At 38.3% G+C, this 24168-nt stretch overlaps 1 protein-coding gene across 2 annotated transcripts; it reads left to right on the top strand.

Moving 5' to 3' along the window:
- Window positions 1-257: 257 nt before the first annotated feature.
- ERGIC2 (ERGIC and golgi 2) lies at window positions 258-24168 on the top strand. 2 transcript variants are annotated; one of them, XM_009324370.1, is made up of 14 exons: window positions 258-330; window positions 2194-2339; window positions 5313-5421; window positions 7428-7474; window positions 8654-8724; window positions 10289-10329; window positions 11051-11152; window positions 12660-12755; window positions 14491-14546; window positions 15538-15636; window positions 16850-16947; window positions 20581-20743; window positions 21621-21700; window positions 22481-24168. In XM_009324370.1, exons 2-14 carry the CDS (start codon window positions 2234-2236, stop codon window positions 22544-22546), a joined length of 1134 nt encoding a protein of 377 aa, XP_009322645.1. In that variant the 5' UTR covers window positions 258-330; window positions 2194-2233; the 3' UTR covers window positions 22547-24168. The 2 variants fall into 2 exon arrangements, with proteins under 2 accessions (XP_009322645.1, XP_009322646.1); XM_009324371.1 differs by lacking the exon at window positions 258-330 and adding an exon at window positions 1798-1856.

The following is a 24168-nucleotide window of genomic DNA, read 5'->3' on the forward strand; positions in this document are numbered from 1 at the left end:
CGGCCGGCCGGCGCTGGGTGCGAGGCCCCCCGGGAGGGGATTCAGGCGTGGGTCCGCTTCGCGGGTGTGGGAGTGGGTGTTCAGACGCGCACTGGTGCCGGTAACAGCTTCGCTTCCACGTTGTCCGAGTAAGCAAAAACTGCCCGAGCAGGTGGGTCTGGGTTGTGGGTCACTTCAAGCGGGCGCTCAGGTCTCGAGTGGCGTTTGCGCTATGCTTTTTCCTTTTTTTAGCTTGTAATAGTATTTTTTTTTAACGCAGTTGGCTCTTGGATTCATAGTATGTTACTTTCGTAGCAATGGATTCCAAATTTTATACTTGGTGTTTCTGAGGTACGTGTGTTTAGATGGGCAGGGGGGAAGGTGTCAGATGTCTGTTGCAGTTTGTTGTGGAAAGTGAATCTGTGTACGTGGGATTAAAGAAATGAATGAACAAATGGGATACTTCTAGCTAGATTACAAAAATCTGCATACTCACTGATGCAGGATGATTTAGAAAGTTTCTTAGTAAAGTGCTCTCAAATTCTCTAGGTTTATCCTATACCTCTTTACGGTGTGCTCCTACACATGTGATAGCAGAGAAGACATGGGGAAACTGAAACGGTGCTAAGTTGACTTCAGTGCTGTCTGTGTAGGATAGCAGGCAACCCTGTCTGGTGTTTCCTCTGGGCTAACAAACGTTACGGCTCCAGTCATTGTGTCCAAGCAGCTGCTTTGCCATATCTGTGCTCCTAAGTTTTCCAACTTTTCCTTAAGCTATTCTGAGTGGAGTTCAGGTAATTCTTTAAAACACAATTATGTAGTGTAGTAAGGGCAAGACCTTGCTTCCCTGATTTTTTTTTTTTTTTTTGATGCTGTATAACCAAAATTCTGTTCCAGCACCCATCTTCTCTGCCCACTTGTAACTGTGGTTTCTTTGAATCCTGTGCATCACACACAGTATCATTTTGTTGGTCTCTGCAGGCTGACTTGACTGATACTCCCGCTAAGTGCAGAGGCTGTATCTTCTCACTAAGGTCTAAAGTGAATTTGTGTAGTGAGGAAATGGCAGGCATAGATCATGATTCTTCACGTGTGAACTTCTGTTTCCAGTAAAGCTTATTCCTTTGTTATTGCACAGTACAAAGCCTGCTCAGCACCAGGGAGGGGCAAAGCAGGGAATAGCTCTTGAGTAACTTCACTACGACATGCTGGAGACTTGATGTGCTCTTGAAAGAGGGGAGATGAGTTAACAGATTTTTCTACAGGACGATGATGAGGACCGTCTCATATGTTGGCAGTATAGGTTAGCTTGCCTGCCTTGGTGTCTTTAAATAGGGGATGATAATATGACGTATTCTCAGAATATAGTAAATACATGATGGTTTTCGTAGCTTCAGAAATTCTGGGCAAAGTGCAGCATTTCCTCAGAAGGAAAACAGCAGTGCCAACTTGTTAAAACATACAGCGTATTGGCGGGACTGGGTTGTGAGCATATTTGCATGATTTAGAAACAGTTTAAGACAGTATTTCCTGGGCAGGCTGCTTCTCTCAGCATCCTGCTGCTTAACGTATCAACCACTCCAAGCGGAGCAGAGATCGTGTCATGGACAAAAAGGATTCTGAAGGATGGAGCTAGGATTTGAGACAATTTGCTTTGGGGGGCATTTTTATAGAAAAAATAAAAAGCTAATTTTATTATGACCATAAAATTCTACAGCTGTAAAAACATGAAATGCACTTTTTTTCCCCCCCCTTTAGCATATAGTATGTGCCCACGTTGGCTGAATAAAGGAGCCCAGAGCAGTTTGACATGCTCCCAAGTTTATGCAGCCTATTAGGTGTTCCCTGCTAAGTCAGTGACTTCCACGCATTGTCAGGTCTGTTTAGCAAGCTTACTTCAGGACTGAGTTTCTTTTTTTTTTTTTAAATTTAAAATTCAATATATCCAATACCAACAAGAATTTAATCGAGAAAGAAATTAGTCATAGTAATTAAATGGTGAATGTGCTGGATGTGGCTGGAATGAAAGCAGCAGTGTCTAGGCCAATTTTAACAGTTTTCTTGAAGCAAGAGTGACCATCCATTTGTCTAGCATGTGTTTCTTGAAAACATATTTCTTAGATTTTAATTGCCTTATTGCTTTATAATTATAGCCAGTCGGTTTGAGCAATATTGCGTGTGTCTTTTAATCACGACAATTTATTCTCAAATCAGAGGGAATATATGAAGGAGGAAGTGGAGGACTGCGCTGAAGATGAGGCGACTGAATCGGAAGAAGACCTTGAATTTGATGAAAGAATTGGATGCCTTTCCAAAGGTTCCTGAAAGCTATGTGGAGACTTCCGCGAGCGGAGGCACAGGTAGGCCTTACTGAGGTGCTGACATGAATCATGTTGGCTGTTAGTTCAGTCTAGCATGCTCTTCGAATATAAACTTCAGTAGGAGGAAGACAGGCATCTGTGTTCGTTTGAAACTAACAAAAATTGGTTTCTTAATTTCTTCTGTGGACTGACAGAGCTCATTTCCTTCAAGTAAAGACATAGTATCTTATCCAAATAGATGCATTCATCACTCATCTTAAGGGAGATTTTTGTGTAAAACTGGTGAGACTCAAACCAACGTAAAGGTTCACTGTAAAAACTTGTAACCAATTACAACTGGAAGTGCACTGTGCCAAGGCCGTAATAAAACTTTCTCATTTGTTGTCTCACTAAGCCCTTTTCTCTGTGTCAGGTTTCTGGGTGAGACAGTGTCAGCATCGGGTGAAATGCAGGTTGGATTCAGCTCTATGCTTTCATAAAAGAGGAAAAACATTCTCCAGAGGTGTCTAAGAGCTGGCTACGTTAAGCACCAGGATGAAGAGCAGCTTTCTAAAGCTTTTTTGTCTTGAAGGTGTAGTTGATTTTAAGAGTAAGGAAAGCCCTTTGAAGAACTAAACGCTTTACTTCAGGGCATGTGCTTGTACTGTCCTTATTAGTCACTTCTCAGTGACTTCTCACTACAGCTTCTCTCAAAAAGCTGTAGCTGTAAGAAGTACCTTTTCTATATGTATCTGAACAGAAAATTGTGCCTGTAAGTTGGGTTGGGTTAGAGGTAGCCTGATCTGGAAATAGTGACTTCATCTGTTGGACTACTGGAATTGTTTGCAGTTAGATAGGAAACTGCTAGCAGTTAGTTTAAAATGGCGGACAAAAATCTCTCTCATATGTGCGGTTATGTCTGAAACCAGTTGAATAAAAAGTACAAGAAGCAATTGCAATATACAGATAAGCCTTTGAAGTCATTACGCCACTTGTGTAGAAGTAAATATTGCAAGGATCTATATTACTTTGCTATGTTTCCTGAATTGCAATGTTAATAATTAAAGGAGTATTGTATATAAAATAATCTCTAAGAGCTGATTAAATAACTCTTTGTTAATGTTAGTCCCAGTTCCTGAGAAAGCAAGTGAGTTGTTTTTATGTTGTAATTCTTAGGAAAAAAAAAAAAAAGCTCAAAAATTACTTTTTTGTAGTATAGCACCATCCTTCATGAGAACCTTGCTTTGGTGAAGGGTACCTTAAGGGTTTCTCAACACCAGAAGTTACTTTAGCATTCTTTGGTTTATCCCAGTAACCTTATAAATGACAATATAGGATTGTCTTAATTCTATCCCATTATAAAATTGTAATATAGTATTCCTGTTTCATTCAGGATTAAAGCGCCAGGCTTACTTTCTGGTGCGATACAGGTGGCAAACATACCAAGACTCTATTCTCAGACGTTCGGTGCCTTAAAACCCATTGCAAAAGAAGTACCGGCCTCTCAAACGCGCTGACACTCCAGCTCTGGGGCTGGGAGAGCCTTCAGAAAGGAGGATCTGTCTTTGGAAATTCTACAAGACTTTATTTTCCTGTTCAGATCCACAAATACCTTTGCTCAGAATTACCCGGAAAGCAGCTACGGCTCTAATTGTTTCCTCGTGTTTGGAGAGACAGTATGGCTCCAGCTCCCCTATTGCATAGCTGGGGTGAGTCTGGCCTACTGGGCTCCAAAAGGAAATTGATAGCCAGAATAATTAACTGATTAGTGCATCTGCTTTCATGGTATGCATTGACAAGAAGGTTTTCATATATAAATATATACACGGTCGTTACATAGCTTCAGCTGAAAGCTAGGACTTGAAATGTTGCTGATCAATGCAACAGTCAATGCTGCAGCCAGTGGTTTCTTTTCTGATCCTGTAGGACAGTGCCTTTATGTCCCTGCTGCCACCTCTGGGCTGCAGAGCACTGTGTAGTGAATTGAAGCCTGTCAACAACAGGCTTGTTTTTTCTCAAGTTGCCCTTTGCAGACTCCGTAGAAATACTCCACAGAATGCAGATGGAAAACATATACTGTCAATAAGCTGTACAAATCACTACTGTGCTCCATAACTGAAGTTTTTTTTCAACTTAACAAAGGCCGTGATTTAATAAAAGGGGTGTGGCAGGTGCTTCTGTGCATCTGTTACTATGTTTCTGACTATGTGCAGCAGGATGATCTTCCCTTTGTGTTGTACAACTTCGTAAGTGTGATGAATAGGCTGCTTTGGAGATAAGTGAGGCACATCTACCATTAAAATACATCAATTAGTTTTCTTCCTAAAAATAATTTCAAATCAGTTCTTCACTTATTTAGCTGTTGGTGGAATGGATAGCTATGTGTTGCTTATCGCCAGAGGGAGAATTGTTTGAAATATTGGGGTGGGAGTCCTGACTGTGCAGCTACACACAAATAATATAATCAGGGCACCTTTTTCTAACTGGACAGTGCATATAATGCATGTTATTTCTCTTGTCTGCTAGCTGCTTGGCTCTAAAACTAGATATAAAAAAATTCGTTATAAAAACTTAGGTTGTAGACAAGTGGAGGCTTGAAGGGACTTCAAGGTGCACCTTATCCTTCTGTCATGCTTGAATTTAGGATTGAGTTTGCCTAGACCATCCCTGACGGTGATTTGTGGGCATTTTGTTTTATATGCGGAGGAGGATCTAGCCTGTTCTTAAATCTTCCATGTAGGGATTTCACAACCTCTCCATCATTCTAGTATTTGACTCTACTTAATGTAAAAAGTTCTTTCTTGATGCAAAGGTAGGACTTGTTCTTTTCCCCTCCTATGTAAAAGTAAATACTGTAGATATGAAAACATTTTTCTAAAAGCAGCTCATGGATTTATAAATCGAAGGTACCAGTATTGTACTAGTAATGCTCATATTCTGGAATGTTAGAATTTTGTTCTGCTTATGTTTCTGAATAATAGTTCTCACAATCTAAAGTTCTTTTTTTTTTTTTTTTTTCTCTTGACCACTCAGTTTCTCTGATAGCATTTACAACGATAGCTTTCCTGACTATAATGGAGTTCACAGTGTATCGGGACACATGGATGAAATATGAATATGAAGTAGACAAGGATTTTACTAGGTAATTTTTATTCTTTATAATTCCTTTTAAAATTTAAGTTGTCTGCATTTCAGGACAGAATAGATTTAAAATGTTTATGTGACTTGCAAGCAGTTTATGATTGAAATTAAAAATTAAATACTAAAGGGACTTGATTTTTCTTCTGTTGATTGATTTGGGTTTTTTCTTTTCTGGAATCTGTGAAGAAGAGACATTGAGATTTCTGCAATGAAGAAGTCAAAATGGTGTAGGTTTGTTGGTGGAGTCCCCTGAGGAATTATTTGCTAACAATTCAGAGGACATTGTAATATGTAACTCCACATCAGCTATGTAAAGCCACCAGATTCGCATGATGCTTAATCTAGTTTATACAGTTAGTATATTGCCCTTATACTTTGTGCTGCTGGAGGTGAACCTTAAGCACTCAGAACTTTGACTACGTTATCTGGAGATTGCTACCGAAGTTGTCTCCAGTTACGGCCTCCAAGATCAGCTGAACATATGTTTGCTGGTGGTTTCATGTGCTTGTCTGGACTGCGTTCGCCTTTCTTCCTGAGGAAGTCAGGCACCCATGACTCCATGTGAAGTTAACGGAGATTTTGTGCAGTGAACACCTTTAAATATCATGCGTCTGGAACTGAAATAACTTTAAAAGCTGTTTGACTAGTTGCTGTGGTAACAAGTAAAGCTACGTATATTAATTGGATATCTTGTACGTCAGGAATACCAAAGGTTTCTGTAATGAAAAAATAAAAAATATGAGAAATTTGAGAGATGCATCAAAAACTCAAGTTAGAGTAAATCCATTCAGACAGATGAGAGTTTCACATTTAGGTCTTCGCTAAAGTAGGTTATTTCCCTAGTGAAGCTATCACACGGGAAGGATAGTCTAGTGGTTAAAAGACTACTATGGGACTTGGGAGACGTCCTGCTGCAGATTTTCCAGTTTGATTGTGGGCTAATCACTCAGCCTGTGGTTCTGTGACAATCTAAACCAATGGAGGTTGGTATCACTTTAACTGCTTTTTCTCCTGTCTGCTGACCATATCTGATCCCAAGTTGAGCCAATGTTGAATCCCTTGCTTATGTGATTTGTTTGTGGTCAGCTAAGTTCCCAGAAGAAGCTCCCTGGAAGTGACAGGACCGTGTGACTATAGTGAGGGGATTTATTCATTATAGTTTAAATGACTTTTGTGAAATTGATGAAAACCAATAGGAAATGCCCAGAATATTGGGGAATGCCACACAATTGGACTTCTGGTGTGATGGAGTTTTTTGGGGTGTTGGTTTTGGTTTTTTTCCCCTGATGGGAGGAACTATGTTTCACCTCCCGTCATTATGGAATCATTCAGGATAAAGATCTTAACATACAAGGCATTTTGCTGCTATAATATGAGAGCATTTTTTAGAAAAGAGCTTTCTCCAGAAGCAGTGCTAGCAAAACCAATGATCCTTATGACATGGCAGCATTTTCTGGGGACTGGTTTTAGTAACTTCTCAGCTTGATCCTGAATGTCACTGTCCTGAGGAATTCTGATTAGGATTGGAAATAAAATGTCCTGTCTTAAGGTCAAAACAGGAGGAAGGTGCTCAAATATTTACTCAGTTTTAGATTTGTAACTCCTACATTGTCCTGATCCACTGCATTCTGTGGAATTTATTGTGCTGTTGTAGTTGTGTGGAAAAAAAATGTGTAAAATATTGAAAACTATATACTCTTAATAAGAGTCTGACAAACTCTTGGGCCAATAATGTTTCCAAAAAATCTGTTAGGAGTTTCATAGTGAAATTCAACAGGGAAATCTGATGCTTTTATCTCTTAAGTTATGACTGGTCATCAGTGCTTTAATAATTAAAAGTCCATCTTGCTTCACCCAAGATGGATGAACACCTTAAGTTTATATTTATTGGTGTAAATTTTGTTATTTGACTGTGTTTCTGCAAGTAATCTGAGAATTTTAGTAATATATCTCTTGATGTTTGTACTCAATGTTACTTATTAGCTTTTTGTCTTTTTTTCTTTCCAGTAAGTTAAGAATCAATATCGATATTACAGTTGCCATGAGGTGTCAATGTAAGTATTCCATCAGTGAAAGTTTTGAAACACTTTAAAGGCTCTTCAGAGTATGCATTTGCTTGCAATGTAGTTGGATATTGCTCAAAATATTCTAACAGTGAGATTTCTTCTGATCCTGATGGTATGTAGTGATCTTGATGGCATATGACTCGCTGAAAGAGTTGGTAGGAGATGTGAAGAAAAGTATTTATGCCATCTCATTCGCATGTCGCAGAACTTTGCTTTGTCTGTCAGCAAAAAAGAGATCTGTTGTTCCAGTCTCTCTCTAGCTGGAATATTCTAAAAGCTCATTGTGAGACGCAACTCAGCAGCTGGAATTTACCGCAATTTTTATTTATTTATGAACTTGGCAAATATTAACCTGGTCTATTGTTTAACAGTATTGGAACCATCAGGTAATTTCATCCTCCTCATGGATGCCTTCCCATTTAAAGCCAATGCTTACTATTCTTTTGACATCATTTAGGTAATGAATGATTATTTGTGTGGACTGGTTTTGGTTGTCCTGGACTGAGAAAGAGAGAGAATACTACTTCTACCAGGAATGCAAGCAAATCTTCAAGACTCACTTTTTTGGCTAGGTTAAACCTTGCATTAATTGTATGGTACATCAGTACCATACAATATGTGTTGGTCTCAGAAGTATTAATTCACAAGTCATCCCTTCTTACTCTTAAAATTTATTTTAATATTTTTCAATTATTTTCCAGTTAGCATAAAAAATACTGAAAATTCTGATCTTTAATTTTTTTTTAATTCTGAGAAATAAACAAAACTTTGTCCTCTGTTTTGACTAGTCTTGGTTTGGATTCAGTGCTTATGAAACAGGAAAAAATATTTATGCATAGCACAAATAGAAAGCTTGTGTATGTGGTTGATACATCATCTCTGAAGGTGTTACATCAGTGAGAAAATATTGCAAATCTGAAAAGTTTGTTTCTGGTCACTGTTGATGATATTCTGATAAGATAGGTTGAAAATTAGGATTCTGTGGTTTCCCCCTACCTCCTAGTAATCTGCTTCTTGCCCGATTTGGTTTTTTGGTTTGGACTTTGTTAACAAGGAACAGTAACTTATACTGAAAGTTTCACTATACTGTGACACTTCATTTCAACTTGAACTTGTTTGTTTATGATCATCTCTATGACTCAGTATTTTTCTGCCTGTTTAAAATAGATGTGGGGGCTGATGTTCTGGATTTAGCAGAAACAATGGTCACCTCTGCAGATGGGCTAATATATGAACCAGTAAGTTGATTCTTAACCTTTTTATTTAAAAAGGAAATTGCTCTTTACTTGATGCAGAGCACTGCTGGGCTGGCTGGCTTGCTTGCTTGTATTTTTTCCCCACAATTGCGCTGCACAGAACCTCCCCCATATTGTCTGATCCTTGAGTGAGGTCTGCAGTGCTTACCCCAGGAATCTGCTAGGGAAAAAGCCTAGCATTGAGATTTCTGTGTGTTCACTCTCTGCAAATACAGCGCATTTGAATACAGCAGGCTCCCAGATCAGTGCTTCTTAACAAGCTAGTGATTTCTACAGCTAGTCATTTTTACATGTGCAAATTCTAGGGATAAATGCTAACAGTATTTGATATGGAAGGAAAACTATCAGAGCTTTCATAAAAAGAGAGTTGATGTAACTGCTTTTTAACTAGAAGAATGCTATGATTCTAAAAAGGGGTAGAAAGTCTCCATGATATCCTTATAATATGGAATGGCATTAAAGATCGTAAATTGGGTTAGTATCCTTTTAACTTCTGTGTTGTAAACTGGAACTGTGTAAGCCTATGCTCTTAAAGTGGTTTTGCTTCCATAATACAATAAGCTTTGAAGTAATTATGCTGTGTGAAAGTAATTTATCATTTACAGAAAAGCTATTAGAGAATGTAACAATTACAGCAGGAAGTTACATTTTCTAATAACTGAACCATATTCCACATTATAACAGTTTTGTCCAAATTCCTACTTGTCTGTGTGAGCAGGAGGAGATGGCTGAATGGAGGGATGCACTTGGGAAGGAACTTGGTTTTGTTTGTTCTCCTTGGAACATTTCCTCTTTTTGTCTGGACAGTCATCTCTGTGCTGCTGTAGCTGCTGCATGCTAGCAGTTGCCCCAATGATTATGATCTTAGAAAGAGGAAACTTCCTGTACTTGATCTCTTTTGGCCATAGCTCTGGGTAGGTTTGAGCATTAATTGCAATTGAATTTACTGTCTGGAGTACATCAGTGCTAACAATACATAGATTTGAATTCGGTACAGATGTTACTGGTGATATTCTTGTACTGATTGAAGTGTAGCAGGTCTGGTAGCTTGTCTTAAAGAAGTGCTCAGTGTGGGATGACACTAGAAATAAACAATCTGCACCTGGACCCTTGTCTTTCAAAGATTGTTCCTCTGCTTGTTTCATTGCTGTTTGCATCAAAACCATGCATGTCAGTTATATCACTTAGAAGTAAATTGCCATTCACTGCTTCTTCTAGCCCATGTTAGTCAAAGGCTAGAAGGGCAGAGACTGCTGACTCAACTTAGGAGAGCTTTAGGAAAAGATGCTGAAGTTATAAATACAAACAAGTGAATAATTCTGGGGGGAAGGGACAGAAATTTCCATACTTGAACACTAAATGTATTATTTAAAGTGCAAAGTCCTTTCATAAACTCCAGTATGTGGTACCAAGTGTGAAGTTGATTGTAACTCCTCACCACTTCCCACGCCCCAGTTCTCTTCTGGGTTTCATGGATGGGACTTCAATGCTTCCTGCACGTTTTATTAGATGTGTTATTTTATTAGATGTGTTATTTTTGTTTCAGGTAGTATTTGATCTCAGCCCACAACAAAAAGAATGGCAAAGGTAAAGCACTGAGATGCATGCCTATGGTTTGTATTATTTGTACTGGAAGTGACTTCAAGGTACACCAGAGTCACATGACAGAACTAAGTCTTGGATCTAACAGGTCCTGCTTGTAATTTAAGGGTGCAAACCTGTGAAAAGATATTAATTTACTTTGCTTTTCTCGTGATTTGAGATCTCTGTTATGGAAAAAATTGGCTCTGGACTTATTTGTGGAATTGGGTCATGCGGTTGCAAGCCAAGACGTATGGACTCATTCAACTTACGTTTCCAAACGAATGCTTGGTAGCACAAGTTTTAATTACGGGTTCAGACGTGTAACACAGGTAGCTTGACATCTAAATGTCAAAGCTGAACCAGAGTAACAAATTGGCACGTTCTTGCGAAAGCAAATGAGTTTGAGTCTTTCATATAACTGAATTGACACACTGTTTATCATTTAAAGTGGAATAGCTTGGTTATGTGTGTGATCGCTATACTGATAGTCTTGTAATAGAACCTGAAGTTTATTTGGGAGTCTGGTGAGTTTTGATATTGTGGTAACACACTGCTGTTAACACCAGTGAACACATTCTCAAAGTTTATTGTAACACTTTAATACTGACATGAACCTTGCTAACTTCTCGATTTATAACCCGCAACTGAAGCTGATAATTAATTGTGAAATTATTTTTTTTGTTTTACTGTTGCATGCTTTCACACTTGTCTGTGTAACCTTTAGGATGCTGCAGCTAATTCAGAGTAGGCTGCAGGAAGAACATTCTCTTCAAGATGTGATATTCAAAAGTGCTTTTAAAAGTGCTTCTACAGCACTGCCGCCACGGTAAGAAAAATGGGGATGTGGTGTCATCGTTCCCCTCTCCTCTGCCCTATTTAATTAGACTTCACATTTTATTGTGGTTATGATTTTTTTTTTCCCCCCAGAAGATAAGGTTGTAAGAAAAGAAGACCTTACTGCTTTTTATAGCATTTTAAAATAGTATACTTGATAGTTGCCTTGGAGAGCTGTTGTTTTATGAAAACTTCTGGGGTTTCCAACCTGGAGAAGGTTTCCAGGTTTTGTGTGTGTATTTTTATGTATATATGTATATATAATACAGACACACACATAAATACATACACACACCTTTTTAGTCCATTTTATCTGATGCTTCCCTTTTAATGTGAATTAGTAATGCCAAAGCAATACTAAACAAGAGTCTTTTTTTTTTTTTTTTAGATGAAAGAGTATCTTTCTGTCCAGCAACTTTAAAAAAAAGTCCTGCTATTAGCTGTGACTTAATGCTTTATGGTTTTAAAAGAATCAACCTTTGAGTAAAAATGTGTTTTGTTAGTAAATGCCCTGGTCTAAGACATCACTGTTAAAATTGTGTGGAGAAACCTTGCTGTTTACACTTTATTCCCGCTACCTGCAAAATGCTGAGAGGCTAATGGATAGAAGGCTTGGTCTGCCTGAATCTAGATGCTGTGTGATTCCCTCCCCCCAGGGGAAAACGCTTTCTATGTGAAAGCTGAAATGCCTTTGCCCTTACAAACAAACAAACAAACAAAAAACCCCACACGAGCAAGCCACAAATAAAAAAACCACCAGAAATGCTGTATGCACTTTCCATGTTGTAATCTCCCTGTTTGAGGACTAAATACATCCTTTCTTCCTAAGGCAAGGATAAAGAGGGCTCAAAAAATCTTTTTTCTCATTTAGTTGATATCTTCAGATTCATTAAGTCCTTCTGTGCCTCTATGATACTTGTTAGTGCAGTATTTGAGAAGGTATTTATGCTTGAGATGTGTTTAAAAAAAAAATTTTTTTTTTCATCTCCCTCTAAGGAGCAGATTTGAAATATGTTCTGAGTTGTGGACATCCCAACAAGTGTGGGAAGAGGAAGGTTTCATAAAAAATAAATATTGAAAGCTGTTCTTGCTACAGTGTTGTTAACGTGACTAATACATTTTATGTTCATTGTAGCATTAGAACTTTCCCAACAAACCATTTTTGGTAGAAGTAATTGGAAAAAAAAAATATCCCCAGGGCAGCAAGATATACTTACGGTCTTACGTTTTCTGTTCACGTGTTCAGGTATCATAAGTTAGCTTTGTAGGCCAGGTCTCTGAATACAAGTATGAACAAAAGCTTATTGGTTTCATTAGACTGACCTTTGTTAGATTCCTCCCCTTTGACCATCCCTGCTATAATTCCAGAAGAATATGATAAAGAGAGGTAGATGATAATGCTATATCTTTATGCTAGGGAGAAGAAATCTAACTGTACTGCTGTTATTTCTGTTAGTGAGTATTCTCAAGTACTGTTTATGTTGTTTTTGTTTAAACAGGGAAGATAATTCATTACAGTCTCCAGATGCATGCAGAATTCATGGTCATCTCTATGTCAATAAAGTGGCAGGGAACTTTCACATAACTGTGGGCAAGTATGTTCTGTTCAATTCCTGAAAATAAAAAAAAAAAAAGAATTGACTTCTACATTATATATAGTGCATGCGTGTGTGTGTGTATGCTTTTACACTTTCGAGTTAGTGACTGTTTTTTATTAACCTTCCCATACACATGCTTGGTATTATTTTCCATGTGGTATCTTTTCTTGCACAGTTAAAAACAAATTTCTTCATAAGTTACTAAAACAATGCAGCACAATGCATTGTTGCATGCAATGTAGTGGTTATGAATTCCAGTGTCTTACAGGATGAAAACTCTTGAAAATAGGTCCTCTGTAAGTCTGTGACATGGAGTGGACTGCTTGTACTTGCCTCCATTCTTTGGGCCTGTCCAAACTTCTCCTTTCTGTTAGTACACACTTCACTAACATGGATGAAGTGTAGATATGTGCCATTTCAGTGCTAACATAGTTAGGAAGCTAAATGCCAGTTCATCTTGATTTGAGGAGAGACTTTCTGATATGTTTCGGCAATGGTATTGGCTTATATACACTGCATACAAATTTGTGTTAATTTTTCTCTGTGCTTTCCAGCTCTGCTGTCGTCACTTGTCTTCCTGCCACCTCTGTCACCAGAGATCTTGGCATGCAATCTGTACTCTCTTAATTTATCCACATGTAATTCCAGCTGCTGTCTTTGTGTGGGTATTTCTCCAAATGTCACTTCTGTCTGGTCTTGTACCACCTCTCTGATTTGCCCCTAGATGTCCAACTTCTTAAGCCCTTTTCAGAGCTGACCATTTCAGCCTTTCATCTGTACTGCCATCACTTCTCTCTTCCTTTCTCTAGTTCTGTAACCCTGAATAATCTTTTGCTTTCCTTTGCTTCCTTTTGCTCATCATTACATTTGTACTTCTGCTAAGCTGCTCTTTCTCTTCTTGTAGGTTTTTTTTATGGCTTTTCTCACTGGCCGCCTTCATACCTTACTGCCTGGTTATTTATTGTAGTCCTATCTTGACTGATTTCATCGTCCTTCTCCACCTTCTCTTTGTCCAAAACTTACATGCATTTGGTAACGATTTAACTTAAGCTAAGTAGGGAACGTTTCCTGCATTATTGGCTGGACTGGTAGGGATGAAGTGTGGCTGAGAGACTGTTTTACTTTCCAGACAGAGCTGCGCTTTTTTCACCCCCTTTATGCACTGTTACCAGCCTCTGCACTGTACTTTCTTTGCAGGTCTACAACCAAGTGTCCAGACCTGAAGTTAACTTGCTTAGTCAGGGAGCAAATACAGAGCGTAGTTAACTTGCTTAGTCATAGAACAAGTACAGTGAAGTTTTTGTTAGTCACTTGAGCAGTTCTGCAGCTTTTCATGTGGTAGGCCTTGGTGGCTCTTCTAGTAGCCTAGTGACTTGATGTGTTTTTGGCATTTCTAAAAATGCAAGACACTAATTTTGTGTAAGAGGGTTTTCATGAGTCTGATGTTCCTGTACCTTGTCATTCAGGCTGTCTGTACTTGGCAGTAATAAAAATGTCTTTTTTTTTTTTATAGATACAATTTTTTTATATCTATAAGTTTGTAAAATATTTATATGTATTTATAAATAACATATATATGTTTATGCACGTATTTTTTGTACGTACATATAAAGTATTTATTGAAGTAGAGGGAGAGAGGTAATTTTTGTACATAGCCCTGTTTAGGAAAACTGTCTCTTTTGTGTGGATTCATTAAACAAATTTTTCATAAAACATATCTTGCTTTCTTTAGGGCAATACCACACCCCCGAGGCCATGCACACTTGGCAGCCCTTGTAAGCCACGAGTGTAAGTTCTTTCTATCATCTCCACACAAATGACTATCATTTTGTTCAGACTGCTGTGTCCTAATTCATATGTTAACATAGGTTGCTGTTGTAAAAATGTTCTAGCTGGGCAACTGCATTGCAGAAGACAGTGAAGAATATTCTTTGCAATGTTACAATTCAGTAGTGACTTACTTTCATACGTTTAACACTATTAGTATTATCTTTAGGTTGCTTCTACAGTAATGATAACACAAGAATCTCAGATGTATTTTGTTGTAACACAGATACCATACGAAATCCCTGTATTTCAGTCCAAACTACCTATTTCCTGCAAAATCTGGTTTTATATGGTTAAAAATTTCTGACCTTTGTCCTTAGAAACTTCATTTTTAGGTTATGAGTCTAGATACTAAATGTGTGTTGCTGTCATACTTAATGTGAGGCAAGGGTGACTTACTCTGAAAAAATGAACTTGGTGTTGGTTAAATCTCCAAATGTCTGCTGATGAATTTATGTCAACACAAGTATGTAATATTACAGTGCTTAAATACTTTTGCAGAATTAGGCAATGTACTAACTTGGTAGTTGCCTTATGCTTCCTCTGTACATTTAATTTATGAAATTTTAGTCTTTTTAAGACCATTACATACAAGAACCTGAACTGTAGAATAACTCAGTATTTGGCCAACTAGCAATTTCCTGTCATGAAATTTTAACTCTCTTCAGCTCCAGGGTTGATTCAGATGGAGTTATAATTTGTTTTAGAAGTTCTTTTCTAGAGAGATTGAATTTCTTTGTTATATATTTTAGATTTGAGTTTTGTTTGAAACATGTATGTAGATGTATTGATATAGTCACAGGCACAAATCCAATGAAATGCACACCAGTGTTTGAAGTATTCTAACTAATGCATTTTCCAATGTGAGAAATGGGTGCATCTTTTTCTCTGGGAAGAGTACAGAATCTCATAGTTTAAAAATGTCGTTTCATTCCTCTGTATTGTCTTTCAGCCTATAACTTCTCTCATAGAATAGATCATTTGTCATTTGGAGAGCTTATTCCAGGAATTATTAATCCTTTGGATGGAACAGAAAAAATAGCATCAAATCGTAAGTGTTGTGTGTTTAAAAAAGCATCGTTTTCTATATTTTTCCAGTAATTACATTTAAAATATTAGCATGTTTCATTAATGTTGTGATTTACAGACAGCATGTCCTGCTAAATTTGGTAGCGAGCAACACACTGTTCAATTATCTACATGGTATCTTAAATGGACGATTTCTTTTTAATATCAGTATTGCTGTGCTTTGCTGTTTCGCTGAAGTTGATTCTCAGTTTCTTCCAGATCTGTGTTAAGTTGAAGTTACAGTATGTCTGAACATACTGCAAAGACTTTTGCAGCAGTATGCTACAATGGCAATTCATAGATCTGATTGTTGTCGTAATGGGGAAAAATAAGTCTGATTTGGTTTAAAAAAAATAGCATCAGGAGTCTTGGATTCTATTCCTGTATTTGGTTTGTCACTTCCATGGTGTATTTTGTGAGGCTACTACAGGAAAGGTTTGTGTATCACTTTGTTTCCTCATGTATAAATAAAGGAGTATAGTAACCTACCTTACAGAGCTGCCTACGCCTTATCCTCTGACTTGTGTTCCCCATGAGAGTGATCCTCAAAATCTAAAGCTGCTGTTGTCTCAAAGTCAGTCAGTCAGTCCGTTGGTTGTTCCAGCCAGAATAGTTTAGGGTAGTTGAAACAAATTGCTTCAGTCTATCAGTCTTTGTTCTCTTAGGGAATTGCATGAAGACAGAGCAATCATAAATACATAAGCATGCTGATTGCTCTAGAGGAACTCTCTAGAAGTCTGTCTAATCAAGAGAAAAAACGTAACCAGTTTAGAAGGGCTTCCAGCATTGTATAGACAATTCAGTGGCTAAAATCTATTCAAACCACTGTCGAGATGTATCATGCAAAATGTGACTGTGTGAAACATTCAGTTCTAGTGTCCTGGAAAACACTATCTGTGCATTTCATTTGAAGCTTTGAGTGGCCTGACCTTAATGAGTCTTTTCATTACATGGGTAAAATGTAAATTGCTCTGAGTACAAATGTGTCGTAGGCCTTGCCCATGGAAACTAACTTTGTTCATGCAAATGTTGCTGAAGTAGTCTTGGCAGTGCTGGGACTCCTTAAAGAATGTCCCTAGTGTAAATGGCTTAGCTGATTAACTATTTTAAATATTATTTGTTTGATTTATTTGTGAATGTCTCAGATGGTCTTTGACTCTGTACTTAATTCAACAATGAGATTTGTTTTCTTCTAGACAACCAGATGTTCCAATATTTTATCACAGTTGTGCCAACCAAACTCCATACATATAAAATTTCAGCAGAAACTCATCAATTTTCAGTGACAGAAAGGGTAAGTAGACGTAAGAGAAAACCACGCAGAGAAAAAATCGTAACAGTGATTGTTTTTAACAAAAGCTCAAATGTGAAAACGGAGACTTAGTTGTACCGTGGTTTTGAAAACTCCTCTAGTGTGAAGAGACTCTTTGTTCCAGTGCACTAGGTTTATCTGTAAATAATGTAATACTGATGGTAAAATATATATGCTTGGTGACACATGCTAGCTTCTTGCATTAGTGTTTTGCATCTGTAGATCTGGAGTCTGCTATTAAAATTAATGGTAGATATCCAGTCATTTCCACTTCACTGGATGCTGGTGGTGGTGGTGAAATCCTGTAAGTTTTAGGTCTGTAATCTCGTGTGTAGCTTTACAAATATTTAATTCACCTTTAGCTTTTTATCCATGTGGGAAGGAAACCAAAAAATGCAGCTCACTTGAATGTCATGAACTTGGTTGTGGAGTGTTAGAAATGGAAATAAAGGGAGTTTGTTTGAAAAACTAATCATACAGAAAGCATCCATGTCTCAGCTGACTTGTTTAACCTTTGCTGAACCACCAACTTTAATTATTCTCCAGACTAGAGAGCTTGGAAAGGCTTTTAATTCTGAATCCATAAAGAAAGTAGTTATTGCAGCGTATTACATGGGCAAATCATAAGGTGTACTAATTTTAAAGACCGCTATAAATAAGAAAAAGGCCTTATGTGTACCAGTTACATGTCTCATTTCCAGACACTGAACTCTGTTTTGATCTTTTATTCAAAAGCCAAAGAAAAAAATCTTTGTGAAAAGTTTAATTAAAAACGACAGATAAAGTGAGAGGTAAGAAGGAAGCCTTGGGTTGAAAGGAAATTTGGAGATTAGGATGGCAGTTCACTGTAATACAGTTTGTGGTGTTCTCCAAGGGAGAACAATCTTTATTTCCTCAGAATTCCATGCTGTGCTTCTGTAAAATACATAGCTGGGGGAAGTAGGATAGAGGTGATGTTTTGGGGTTCAACTTGGGACATGCAGACAGCTGAAGGGAAAGGTTCACTCTAAAACTTATGAAAGCTGGAGTAAAGAGAGGGACGAAGAGGCATTTCATAACGCAATATACTCCCATCTCCTGCTGGTCTAGCAATCTGCTTCATGTTTTCTCTGCAACAACTAAGGCACTCCTTAAACTTCTGGACATCAGTCAACTGCTTATCTTTACTCATTGCATTTTTTTCATCTTGTATTAAATTTTTCTCTCCTGCTGTAAAGATGGTTTCCGTCAATTAACTGTGCAGTCTTAGTTAGCTCTTTAATTTTTTTGTGGGCGTGTATTTTTTATGAAAGTTGCAACACGGTCACAGGTTGCTTAGGAGAAAAGCTTGTGAATAGCGGAGGTAAAGGGGCATTACATACTTGCTTGCTCTCGCTGTCTCAGTAGGCAGCCCTGTTGCCTGTAAAGCTTGTTTGTGTTTATCTTTGGAAACCAAATACCCCTAGCAGATGAGCTGGGGAAGGCTATTAAGAACAGTTAACGCTGAACAACTTAGTGCATTTATTTTATAAGAGTAGGCACATATGCAGACTTGGAAAAAGGTAGTTGGCTAGCCATGGCTAAAACTTGAATACATTAAGGTTTATTTGCCAGTGGTAAACAGACTGGGAAGCAGAGTTTGAAAGGTGTGGGCAGAATCATCTCTGCTATTGTTGATGTTTGAGATACTGTATTTATCTATGTTGAAAAGATTTAGTTCTAGCAAGGCTTCACTGATATCTGAGATATCTGATGCAGGGCTAGTTATTTTCACTAGGTTTTGGCAACCAATGGTTAAATCTTCTGCAGCAATAGAAGCTAGAAGCAGACCAAAATGGTTTGTGGAAAAAGAATTATGTATCTTTTGAGGGTGAAGTTTTGGGCTTTCTGATTAACTTTGTATTCTTTTTTTTACTATTTGACCTCAAAAGACCAATAAGGCTTAGAGAAATAATAGAGGAAAAACAAAAGTTTTTTTTTGTGTGTCCCTTGCCAATGGCAAGGTTCTCTTTAACTACCTTCACTCTTCTCTTCCTTTTTAGTGTGCCTGATCATCCATCCTCTAATGCTGAATGTTGTTATGCTCTTGAAATATAGAAAGCATTCTGTACTGTTTTGGGGTTTTTTTTGGTTTTGTTTGTTCTTTTTTTTTTAACCATTGCAAAGTTTCTGTGACCTGTTGTCATAACTGATACATTATTTTGGCATCTTTTTTACTTTGGTTTGGTAGCAAAAGAAACAATATGGTTTATGTCAATGTTAGCTGACTGGAGAAGTTGCCTAGTCTATATTTTCCAAAGTAGTGTTCTGCTTTTTATTTTGTGCTGTATTCTGCATGGTTTTTGAGCACAGACTGCTAAATCTACAGGTGAAATGGAGCTGTGATATATTGCTTTTCTGTTCAGTCTTGCTTGTCTGTCTTCTCTACTCTTACTAGCTTAGACATGGCTGAGTATCTTGAGTCAATTATGTTCTTTTCTGCTGCCCTTGAATATTTTCAGCCAGACGTACCTGGCAGTGCATTTATCAACACCTTTCACTAAACAAAATGGTAGCAAACTTTTGAAAGAAACTTAAGATTTTGTTGAGGTTTTTTCTTCTGAAACCTTTTTTAAAAAGTAGAGATTTCTGGCAGCCACACTGTCTTCTTTGGGGTCTTTTGGTTTAAGAATTTGGGCAAATGCGAAGAAACTGTAGAAGTTCTTGGATTAGGACTGAGACATCTGATCTGTTCAGACTAGTCATGGCGAGTTAGTTGTTATTTTTATCGAGGTGTATTTCTTGCTGTGTGACTGTTGTCTGAAATGATCTGACTGACAAAAATTTTGAAAAGAGGCTTGATACCAGTATTCAGTTTTCAGACCCCAGAAATTTTGATCTTTTCCCTTTTTTTTTTTTTTTTCTCCATCAAAGTAATGGATTATGGCATGTGTGTAAGTATGCACTGAGGAAAAAAAAATGGCATTGGTCTAAATTAACTTAAGCTTCTGAATTTCCATTATGGTATACTCTACTTTAGGGTCTTCCCTGACACTTTTAAGAAACAGCAACTAAATCCTCTGTGGCATGTGAATCTAGAGATACGCTCCAAGGAAGGAGAAGGATGAAGCCTAATGAGTCTTAGATGCAGTATGTAGATTTATATGCACTCTTTGGGAAGACTGCTATAGCTAAGACTGTTCAACAGCTTAAATGTATCCTGAAGATCTTGTCCTGATTTAAGTGACTAATAGTAGTGCATAAAGTAGGAAGAGTTGGGGCGCTGTATTATACCAGTGCACTCACTTGAATTCACAGGCTAGACCAAGACTGTGGCACTTATCCTCATAGGTACCAAAAGCAACCTAGTTATAAACATCCTTGTTTAAAGGACCATGTAGGCAAATCTTGAGGGGATAGTACCACAGCCTGATAGTGAACATTGATACGCAGCTCAGAAGACTGGTGACCAGGGAAGTAAGTTGTTGCTTAATGATGTTTGACTTCTAGAAGGTATTGGCCAAAGGTATCTTGATGTTCCCTGGTCTTCTGTTGATTGCTAACTCTGATTAAGTAGCTCTTTGTCATCCTGTCTATTAAGATTTTCCTTGTGACTAATAGGAAATGACTAACTTGTGTTTCTCTCTCTTCTTTCAGGAAAGAGTAATTAACCATGCAGCTGGCAGCCATGGGGTGTCAGGAATATTCATGAAATACGATATCAGTTCACTTATGGTGACGGTGACAGAACAACACATGCCTTTTTGGCAGTTCTTAGTGAGGCTCTGTGGCATTATTGGGGGAATTTTTTCAACTACAGGTAACTATCAGTGCTTTCCCTCTTAAGTTCTACCAGAATTTTGTTTTGGTCATGGTGATAATGTTATGGATAAATTACAGGGGAGTCCTGAACCTCTAGCAGGTTTAAGATGAAGTGCCCATTTGTGTGCACTGAAATGTGCAATGAAAGCTACTCATTTTTGGTGTCCCAGTATGCCGTTTCTGCTGTTCTGAAGGCCTGTTGTTTCCTTTTTGGTAACTATAGCATAGTTTGTTTACTTCTGGAAGAGCAAGGAGATATAGATAGATAGATAGATACACACACATACACACACACACACACACACACTGCTGATATTCTGTGTATTTCCTATAGTTGGGATCCAGTGCTAAATCAGTGCCAAAAGTTGAGATAAAATTTCCATCTGAAGTAATTGGGAGGGTTTTCCTTGTGTAACTTGTCAATGTACTGCAAGATTTGCTCCTTCAAAGAAAATAAACTTAAGTTGAAAAGACACGATTCACTTAGTCAAGATACAATAGAGTATCTTGATTACAAGTTATTTCTTTGCTTTGCTTTCACTTGAAGAGAGCATAGTAAAGAGACCTTGAACTAAGAGCTCTCTTTCAAAGTAGGTATTTCTGTCCCACAGAATGTATTTTCATCCATGAAAGCCAGGCAGAGGGAATTACATTTGCTTGGATAGCTTTGGTTTTGCTTTTATTGATGCATTTCAGAATGCTAGAATTCCCCCTGCCCTTGATGTTTCCTTTTTTATGTTAATTTCTCGGTGTTTTACATACCTGTTTACTGCACAGTATCCCATTTACGTATCGTGTAGAGTTTTGTTGTAATACTTCTGTAAATACTACAGTTTTACTACTTGTGACAATTTAAATCTTGTTTGACGTTGCAGGAATTTTGCATGGCTTTGGAAGATTTGTAGCAGAAGTTATTTTTTGCCGTTTCAGACTGGGCTCTTACAGATCCACATCGGTAAGAAAAACCCTAAGTATTAAGTAAGTGGTACAGCTACCTGAGGATGGATGATAAGGACAACTTTGGGACTCGGTCCCAGCAGAATTTGAGATGCTTGCAATAAACCCTCCCCTTGACATACATATAAGCAGAGATTCAGCAGCTTTTAAAAATAGTTGGAAAGCCTAACACCTAAGGAAGCAAGGTGTTTTCAAAGAAGCTGAATTAATGAAACCGAGTCTCTTAAGAGATTTCTCTGCTACATTCCCTCCATCGTCCTTACTATATTCTTTTTATTTTCATATTGCTACAGAAATTACATGTTTTTCCAGGCCTCGTCAGTCTCGCTCACATATTCTTCTGCTTGGCCTGCTGACCGAAGAAGAGGCACTGCGTGCTGCAGGGGTTCAGTGTTGCTACTGATTAGCCTGCAGGCTACTGCCAAGCAGTGTGAAAGAGCTGAGCAGTCTTTACCTTTCCCTTCATTGGGCATCAATAGGATTGCTCCTCTAGCAACTACGTGATTTTATTTTACTTTTATTTTTCCCATTTAAGCTTGTAGGTAGCCTTTAAGACTTCTGCCTTTCTCAAATTCCGTTGAAGTTTGCCAACTGGCAAGGTTATGTGAGTGGGGGGAGAGGAGGGAAGGCAAGCAGATTTGTATAATTTTTGTTTGGGAGACCAGGCAAAAGACATACAAGAAATGTCCAAGAATAAAGAGGTGTGTGTTTTGGGAGAGGGAGGGGAGATTCTGTTTCTGGACAAGCCATTAATAACACTTTGTTTTTGTTTGACTAGGTCCCACTTCCTGATGGCCACACAAGCAACCACTTACCTCTAATTACAGACAATAGTATGCATTAGCCTCCTGAGAGAACTTTCTTTCTTCCTGCCTGATACAGAAGACGTTTTTTTATAATAAAAAAAACATTGTGCAATATGCTGAGACAGTGCTGATGGGCAGCAAAAAATGAAGCCTTTACAAAAAAACCCCAACAAAACAATTTGTGTAATTTTTTTGTCTTTCTAAGTGCACATGGAGTCATAGGAGGCTGTGAGACCAGTGAGGTGGACCATCTTCTGGAGATTAAAGGAGCGTTGCTGCTAATACAGCATTCATGGTCAAACTGAACATCTTTGTGATGACTGCCACTGACCACTGAAGCACCTTAGTGGTCTTGGTTCTGTGCCTGGGAAGGCTAGCAGACTCCGAGGAGAAGAGAGTACAAGTGGGATGTGTGGAAGGGCCGGGCAGCAGGCAAAGAGGGACAGTAATAGAGCTGGGGTTTCTCTTACGTCTGCAAACTGGGGTTTGGGTTTTCTTGTTCTTTTGTAATGGTGGGGCTGGGGGCTAAGTTGCTGTTCTTACAGGTGGGGAGCGATCCTAGAAAATCCTGAACAAGAGGGAGACGAGAGAGAACTCGGGGAGTAAGGTGGAGCCCAAGCCGTAACGTTGGTCATAGCCACTGCGTTTCTGTAGTCCCACCGTTCCTTAGTGGAAGAAACGTAATGCAGAGCAGAGGAGTTCCTCTGTGTGTTCACACAGCCGCTTCGCCAGCAGTGAGAATATCGCTTCGGGTGTTGATGTGGAAGTGCCCAAGGACTCTGAGAATGGGTGGTGCCAGTGTGCACAGTTTTTTGACTTGGAATAAGAAGCCTTTTAAATAAGGCATTTGACTGTAGTTTTGATAAAAGGCAAGACTCCCTAGCAAAAGATCAGGAAATCTTTGTACGCCTCTTTTTTGGTAAAGAAATTGCTTTGATGGAACCTTCATTGTACCCTTGCTGCTAGTCTGTAAGCCATGGTATGTAAATCCTGGGGGTGGGGAGGAAAAAGAGCAAGAAGCTCTCTTGCTTTGGTTCAGCTAAATACTGCAGAAATGTGGAATTCGGGGCAGTTGGGAGGTCTGCTAGCCCAGGCAGGGAGTGGTGGAATTGGTAGTAGGTGACTTTAGGGAATCTGAATCATTTTGCTGCAGACGAATTATAAGGGATCTGCAGAATTAATTCTTACTGTTCATGAAGGTTTTTGTAAAATAAATGAAGAGAGCAATATCAGTTTTATATTGTAAATATGCTACTGAGAATGAATGTTATTAATGCAGACGGTGCTCTGAGAAGCTAAGCATCCTCTTACTGCTGAACTACTGGCACACACCTGTGGTTAAACAGTTACTCCACAGGGTAAAAAATCAGTAATATGATTCCTTCTCAGCAAAACTGATCTAATAATGTATTAGGAGATGATCCTGACCCTGGCCTTAGTCACCATGGAATGAATATTATAATTGAGAGGACTAATTATGGAAAAATAAAAATCTCTGTGGCGTTGTCAGATTTTGCTGACTTCTGTTAATGTACTTTACAGGACACTGGGATCTCGGTGATGACCACAGTGTAAATAATGTAGCTGATTTGCTATGCAAAGCAAAGGGCTTCCTAAACTGAGAAATTGTATGAAATAGTAAATAAAATGTGGGAAATGA

Source organism: Pygoscelis adeliae, unplaced genomic scaffold (assembly GCF_000699105.1).
Source record: "Pygoscelis adeliae isolate BGI_AS28 unplaced genomic scaffold, ASM69910v1 Scaffold315, whole genome shotgun sequence".
Taxonomy (NCBI): domain Eukaryota; kingdom Metazoa; phylum Chordata; class Aves; order Sphenisciformes; family Spheniscidae; genus Pygoscelis; species Pygoscelis adeliae.

What these genes read in the sequence shown, in the direction of transcription:
- ERGIC2 (XM_009324370.1), top strand. Translation starts at nt 2,234, where the DNA reads ATGAGGCGACTGAATCGGAAGAAGACCTTGAATTTGATGAAAGAATTG. An exon ending in AGTTGCCATGAGGTGTCAAT is followed by an intron (nt 7,475 to 8,653) that starts GTAAGTATTCCA and finishes TGTTTAAAATAG; the next exon opens with ATGTGGGGGCTGATGTTCTG. An exon ending in AATTTTCAGTGACAGAAAGG is followed by an intron (nt 16,948 to 20,580) that starts GTAAGTAGACGT and finishes CTCTTCTTTCAG; the next exon opens with GAAAGAGTAATTAACCATGC.